Here is a 7814-nt window from a genome sequence, read left to right as displayed (position 1 = left end):
AGTATTTCCCAAGCCTTTGGCTGCAGTCAGATCTCCAGGGAGAACCTGAAACATGTAAGCATCTCCTGTGCTGCAGCTGCAGTGGTCCAGGAGAGCACAGCAACTGCAGTGGTGTAATCATCTTTCCATGCACGCATGCATGCTGCCCTGGCAGGGAAGAGCTGTGTGCTGCTGACCCTGATATTGAAACAACCTTCTCCAGCCCATTTTACACACATATATCAGTTATAACCCCATATTATCTGCCAATGGATCTGTGACTGGTGATTGCAACAAGCAATGGTTGTTTTCTAGTCCTAAACACAGAACCACCCCTCCCTCCCCACCTGATGCTCAGGTTGACTTCCATGCCCATGTTGCCCCAGCAGCTTCCCCAAAGCCTTGCGGAGTGTTTTTTCCCTACCACAGTAGAGGATGGAGATTTATGGTCTGTCATTGCCTCCTCAAGATCAGTATTACTTGCATTTCTGATCTAAGTCTCCTCCTAGCAGGCTCCTTCCAGGGCTGAGACTCACTCACTGGTGAGGGCCCTTTCATGGATGTCTATGAAAGGGCAAAGTAGGAAAAATGTGTTGGGTTGATGAAGAGAGGAGTGTGTGAGATTTGCTCAGGGAGGGTAAATGAGGGTTGCACAATCAGAAGCAGTGGAATTATTTAACTTCACAAGTTACCACTGATCAGCTGAGCTGCACTTTCTCAGGGGTCTTAAGCCAAAACATCTTGTTTTTTAACTGGAGCCAAAAGGAAGACAAGGGATCTGGTGCAGGAATGCAACTGTGCTGACATGCACTGAGCTCCTTGGTGCATCCCTCATGGGAGAAAAGGGGTCGCAAAATAACGAGGGGGATTGCAAAGTGTTGGCCTGTAAAGAAACTGCCAGCAGTCCAGACCCTCCAGGACTGATAAATTAATTGAGAATGGGCTGCAAGTGCTTAGAGCAGGCCTTCATACTTGCCAGGAATCTGCTACCTTTAATTGCTGGCAGCAAGTCCAGTATTCCATCATAGGGAGAGCCTGGCAAGACTGTCTCAGCCAGCAATTACAGCCATTCCCCATTCTCCATGTGTGAAGCAATCATGTGGCTTAGGACAACAAGGGATTTCATGACAAAGGAGCTACAAGGGACAGATACTTTAAGGTGGTTCAATAAACAAACACTCCCTTGTCAACACACTGCAGCTGCAGCCCTGAAGGACACACCAAAATCTATAAAATTATAGAATTGTTTAGGTTGGAAAAGACCATTAAGATCGAGTCCAGCTATTAATCTGGCACTGCCAAGTCCACTACTAACCCACACTCCTAAGCACCACATCTACGTGTCTTTTAAATACCTCCAGGGACGGTGACTCAGCCACTACCTGGGCAGCCTGCTCCAATGCTTGGCAACCCTTCTGGTGAAGATGTTTTTCCTAATAGCCAATCTAAACCTCCCCTTGGTTCAACTTGAGGCCATTTCCTCTTGCCCTATCACTCGTTATTTGGGAGAAGAGACCAGCCCCCAACCCGGTTTCAGGTTGTTGTAGAGTGAGGTCTCCCCTGAGCCTCATTTTCTCCGGTTCCCTCAGCCACTCCTCATAAGCCTTGTGCTGTAGACCTTTAACCAGCTTTGTTGCCCTTCTTTGAACACACTCCAGCATCTCAATGTCTTTCTTGTAGCGAGGGGCACAAATCTGAACACAACCAAGAAAACATTTGCCCAAGCCACAACCAGCCAGTCTCTCCAGGAGAACGTGGTGGGAAATGGTTTCAAAGGCTTTACTGAAGTCTAGAGGTAGACAATATCCGCAGCCTTTCCCTCATCCAGTAAGGAGGTCACCTTGTCATACAAGGTGATCAGGTCAATCAGGACCTGCTTTTCCTAAACCAATGCTGACTGGGCTTGACAGCCTGGTTGTCCTGTACATGTATGATGGCACTCAGGATGATCTGCTCCATAACCTTTCCTTGCACTAAGGTCAGACTGACAGGCCTGTAGTTCCCCACATCCTCCTTCCAGCCCTTCTTGTAGACGAGCATCACATTCGGTAACTTCCAGTCAACTGGGACCTCCCCAGTTAGCCAGAACTGCTGATAAATGATTGAAAGTGTCTCAGTGAGCACTTCCACCAGCTCCCTCACTACCTTTGGATCAAACCCATCCAGCCCCGTAGACCTGTGTGTGTCTAAGTGGTGTACCAGGTTGCTGACCATTTCTCCTTGGACCATGGGAGCTTCATTCTGCTCCCTGTCCCTGTCTTCCAGCTTGTGGCGCTGGGTACCCTAACCACAAGTGGTCTTTTTATAGAAAATTGAGGTAAAGAAAGAATCAAGTACTTCATCCTTTTTCTCATGCTTTGGCACTATGTTTCCCTCCACATCCAATAGGAGATTCTCCTTAACCCATCTTTTATTGCTAATGTATTTATAGAAACATTTTTAATTACCTTTTACAGCAGTAGACAGATTAAATTCTGGTCAGGCTTTGGCCCTTCTAATTTTCTCCCTACAGCATCTTTGTAGTCCTCCTGAGTTGCTTGCCCCTTCTTCCAAAGGCCATAAATGCTCCCAAGAATCCTCTCAAATCCTGATTTTCAAAAAGCCTTTAAAAACTGACAGCAAAAGACCAGCACCCCAAAAGATCAGCTGCCTCCTGGCCTCACTGCCACTCACAGACTGGTGCCTGTAGGAAACAGCCCACCAAACCACCTCCAAGACAGAAAAACACAGCTGCCAGGGCAGGAATAAGAGCAGATCCTTTACAAGCAAAGGCTGTTGGGGTAAGGAGCTGTGTTGGATAATGAACCTTTACTACTTTACTACTAATTTCTCCCCCACAAAAGAAACCCAACTCCTTCTAGGGCAAACTCAAAAGGTTTTATTTTTTTTTTTCTTAGCAAATTCTATCACGTAAATGTTAACAAAAACCATCTGTACAATTGCCATGATACACTCAAAAGTGAAACAAATAAGATATAAATACAGATATGGATGTAACATGACAAAAGCGGAAAAAATAGAAAAAAATACATGCGCATGAACACGGTGCCAACAAAGTCATTTCTCGTGGCTGGCGTTTTTCAGAGCAGGTTTTTACTTCCCATTTAAAACATTGTTAGCAATGTCCTGCTGCATTCTACAAAGGTCTATTTTTTCTGTCCCTTAATATGTAATATTATGCTTGATAAATAAAGGGGTGGGGAGAAAAGTTTTTGATGACAAAGATGCGAGTTACATTACTTATACAGGTTATTGGTAAGCTAGTAATAAGCAATAAAAAAAGACAGTCTCATATTGTATTGTAATCCAGGCAAGCACACATAGTGTACCTTAAGAAAGCCACATGCCTCGGTATTTCTGCACTACATGAGAACTACAGTACGTAGACCTGTGGGGCGGATGGATCTGGTATCTGCCCATGCCCACGGAGCACTGGTGCAGCCAATGGCAGAAAAAACATCCACATCCGAGATTTCGGCAACCTTGCAGCCAGGAGCCACTGTCTGCTGAGAGTTTGCTCCCATTCAGACTTCTAGAGCATGGTGGGCAAAGAAAATTCACTATTTTTTTTCTTTTCTTTTTTTTTTCTTTTTTTTTAAGATACGAAAAATTGAAGCCCTGCATAATGGGCAGCAAGGAAAACAAAAGTCAGCTGCAGTAGATGCCTACTGCCAGGAGAACATGAACACAAGCTTCACCGGTGCGGTGAGGCACTGCCAGCATGCAGATCTTTCTCTGCAAGCGTGCATGGACACTGTGATTTGTAGCCAGAGAGACCTTTATGCTTGCTGAAGAGAAAACAAAATGATTGTACATCTTGTTGAAGTCAGAACACTGGAGATCAGAGAGGTGACATTCAGAGCTAGCCCTTTGAGTACTTCAAAGGAAACACAAAAAAATTAATCGGGTCATGTTCAACATACTAAACAACCTTACTATGTACATTATACGCAATGATTTATAAATACCTAAGGAGAATGCTCTCTACTGTATACAGGTATAACATACTTCTAGAGTACTCAAAGGATGAACAATCCTTGACTGACTCACGTAACAAAATTAAGTAGCACATTAAAGAGCATCCATTGACAAACAGAACCGAATCTGATTTAGAAAGTAAGGCCTGGTTCTACCATTTGCAGTCCCGAGTGTGCCAGTAGTATTGGAAAACACAGGTCACTGGAGCAGCAGCCAGTTGCATGTATCTTGTCAAGGATGAGCTGTTAACTCCTACCACAGTGTCAGCACATGCACCAGCATCATTTCAGGGACGATACAGTGTGTTCGCTCTCAGTGCATACTAACAGGATTTGATAAAATATATAAAAACATTTGAGAAGGAATTCAATTCCTGGAGATTTACTATAGTGTGCTATTAAAAACAATAATAAAGAAACAGCAAACGGTGATGGACCAAGCTCCATTACAGCTGGGAGGGACTAATCTCCATCTGGTCAGCTATGCTGACCTCCTGAACCACAGATCTGGAACAGAAGACGCTGAACTGAGATGAGGAGAAGGAGAGGCATAAATACTAAGCAGTCAAAGTACAAATTAAAAAAAAAATAAAAATAAAATCAAAACCAAACCAAACAACAAAAAAAAAAAACCAAACCCACCACTAAAAATTCACACAAGACAGCTAACTGCTGCCAACAAGTCAGCTGAGTATTTCCTCAAAAGGGAAAATAAATTTGTGTTAAACGACAATAATCTGAATCATTCAAAAATTAAAAAGAATAATATTCTAATAAGCATACTGAAAGATGTTGAAAAGAAATGGTCCACGGAAAGGGAGACACCAACCATGGAGCAGCCGATCCTCCCTCTGATGAGGATGGCTTTTCTGAGCCTGTGGGAAAGACCCTGGGGGAATCCCACCCACCAAGATCTCACCTTTCTCCTGCTATGGCATTACGCTTGGGGAAAGCTGAGGGAACTAACCCTGCAGCCTGCAAAAGCCTGGACATATCCTAACAAACGTGGGAGCAGGTCACCTCCTCTGTTCTCACATCAGCAGGGAAAAGGACCAACAAGCTTAGCAGCCCAATCTTGCACAGTTCCCACCAGCCCCCAGTCCTTCCTGAGCCAAGGACTGGGAAGGGAGCTGGCACCAAGCATCACCTCCCAGCTCCTTGAGGCCAGGGGTTAGACACACAGGGATGAACTGACAGGAAGGGAGAACAATGTGGCTTTACCCTCCTCACTGCACTCCCTGCTGCAGTAGACTTTCACGTTCTCAGTACACTACCAAGGCATCCCTTCAGCTCCCCAAAGCAGAAATGGAAGGGCTGGAGAGAGACCAAGGCACTGAGAATAGCCAGGGAGCACACATCCATCAGCACAGCTGCAGCTATAAGCTGCAGGTCCACCATCCTCTTGCACTGCTGGCACTGCCGGCAAAAAGCCAGTTCCAATCCACTGTATGTTTGGGGTGGGCATGCCCATCAGCCAGGATCCAGCTCAGGGCCAAACACAGCACTAGCATCCTCCTCCTGCTTCCCCTGGTTACAGGCAGAGGCATGGGAGCTCACCATTTCCAAATGGAGAATGTTCCCTTTGGGAAATCTTGTGCTGTGGGGTATTTGGTGCTGCTGGTTTGGCTCTGACCTGGTCTGTGTCATGAGGCTGCAAAAGGATTTGCGCTGTGGTACCCTTATCCAGAGCACCCTGTTGACAGTAGTGCCCAGCAAGGGCTCTCCACACCCCTCCAAAATACAGAGCACCCAGCAGGGCTGTGCGTGGTGCTGGCCAGGAAGAAGGAAGTTTCTAAAGGCAGCTAACAGCACTGCAGGCTTTTCAGGCACAGGAGGAGAGATGTGGCAGGCAACCAGCATTGTCCCAGATGGCTCAGCAGGTGCTTCCACGGGGTCTTTTTGTTCCGTTTCAGACACTCTTTCTGACCTCTATGGTGAACATTTTGCCCAAAGCATAAAGGAGTTGTGGGGATAAAGCCGTTCACCACCCACTGCCAGTGGGTCAGGTCAGAGCAGCAGATCAGCCCTTCAACACTATATACTTCAAAAATGCAGCTAGCCTCACAAGGCAGCACTGAGACACAGCCCTGCGAGCCCCACTGCCCACCCATGGGCACCCTCAGTACCTAATCCAACACTCACCCACCCAACTCCAGTGTCCCGTTCGCAGGCCATCAGTCCCAGAACTGGGTCTCAGGTTCCCTTTGTGGAGTGACAAGTAACCTGGAGAGTCTTTTGAGCATATGAAAGAGCCAAATGGGTTAGGAGGGGAGAAATATTTACACAGTCAATGAAAGGAGCAAGAGCCCAGCTGTTCTGCATAGCACAGCTGGCTGGAGAGCAGTTAAAGAGAAATTAGCCTATCAAAGGTCAGTCAGAAGAACTATGTACAAAATCTCAGATGTTTAAAAAGAACCTACTTTTTCATTATGCACTTGATATCTCCCAGTATTAAAGCATCCAAGGCTGGAATCACAACCACATCTGCAAAGATCTCCCTGCAGACAGCTCTGCACATTAGGTAAGATGCAGCAGGGAGTACAGAACAGGACCACAAGACTTGTAAGAAGAAGAGAACCTAGCCAGAGCAGCTGATGGGAGAGAACAGGTAACTAGCACACAGAAACTAAAACTGGGTATGAACTAAACCAACAAGATTTGTTTGACTTTTATGCATATCCAGGTTTCTGAACTCAGTTTTGGAATGCTAACCTAAACATATTTCTGAGATTTCAGCAGGCTATACAAATATGTTTAAGTATGGCTTTCTGTTGTTCACTTTTAATGAAGACTGCAACACAGACCTTGCTTCCTTTACATTCAATACCAGTAAGATTCTACATAAAAGCTTTTAAGGAACTAAAATACTGATTGCAATAAATATCTGCATGGCCTCCTTGAGCTGATGAAGCACGCCAGTGAAGAGTAGCAGAAAGGTCTCTGAGAGGCACCGTTGATTGCTTCTAAGTCTACACATATGTCCACATATCTCCATTAACTGTGCGTTGAAACATCTGAAGAGGAACTGCTGTTGCTGTTGGTGGTCTGGGCCCTCTTTATGTACAAGTTTAGTAGCTTCATCTGAAAGAAACAAACAAACATGAGGAGAAGATGCCAGGAAAAACAGGTGGACAAAAGTCAACCGCAAATCCTAAAACTCAGATTCTGTGGTGAACTGAGTTTTGAGTGCACTGACGCTGGGCTCTCTGGAGAAAATCAGAAGCAAAGCTCAGTGTATTTCAGGACAGACAGAGGCAGGAGGTTATGCCTAGTCCCACTGAAGTTAGAGATTTCACGGGATTCAGAAAATCCTATTGCATTTCACTTAGCAGCCATCAGTTCACAGACTTCAATCCTGCAGCCTGCTCTGGGTGGGCAGGAATCCCACAGAGGTCAGTAGGGCTGCAGGCACACAGTGATCCAAGAGCCATGGTCCCTTCTAGGAAGCACCCTGAACTTTCCATGCTTTATAAAATGGTCATTTTCAATGACATTTAAATATCTTCACTAACTTGGTACATCTAGTGACACTGCAGCTGTTATGACTATATACCTCCTCTGCATGGGCTTGTTTTCTTTTTCTGCCTTACCACCTTAGCTCCAGATCCTGCAATGACTCACGCACACATTTAACTGTAAACACACAGGCAGTCTGCATAAACCCAGAAGAATTACTCACATGTTTATAGTTAGTTATGTGGTGGAGTAAGTCCGTGGCACCTAGGATACTGGGATAATAAAGTCTCTACAACATTTTATAGAGGGATTTCCCGACTGCCCAAATATAATGAGGTAAACCTCAGCACTCATAGCTATCTGTTTCCAGAGCAATTTGGAGGCACAAGTAATTTTTTTAAG

The 7814-nt window shown here is 45.3% G+C and overlaps 1 protein-coding gene across 4 annotated transcripts in view; it reads right to left on the bottom strand.

Annotated features, from left to right (window-relative positions):
• Nucleotides 1-2834: 2834 nt before the first annotated feature.
• Nucleotides 2835-7814, bottom strand: part of CLASP1 (cytoplasmic linker associated protein 1) — a 177375-nt gene continuing 172395 nt past the window's right edge. For all 4 annotated transcript variants that reach the window (XM_062607121.1, XM_062607122.1, XM_062607123.1 and 1 more), the window contains one exon: nt 2835-7037. In XM_062607121.1, coding sequence (XP_062463105.1) covers nt 6951-7037 — 87 coding nt within the window. In that variant the 3' untranslated portion in view covers nt 2835-6950. The remainder of the gene's footprint in view (nt 7038-7814) is intronic.

Source organism: Pezoporus occidentalis, unplaced genomic scaffold (genome assembly GCF_034315485.1).
Source record: "Pezoporus occidentalis ecotype Australia unplaced genomic scaffold, CSIRO_AGI_Poc_V1 ctg12, whole genome shotgun sequence".
NCBI classification, from domain to species: Eukaryota; Metazoa; Chordata; class Aves; order Psittaciformes; family Psittacidae; genus Pezoporus; species Pezoporus occidentalis.
This window is presented reverse-complemented; position numbering and strand designations above follow the sequence as displayed.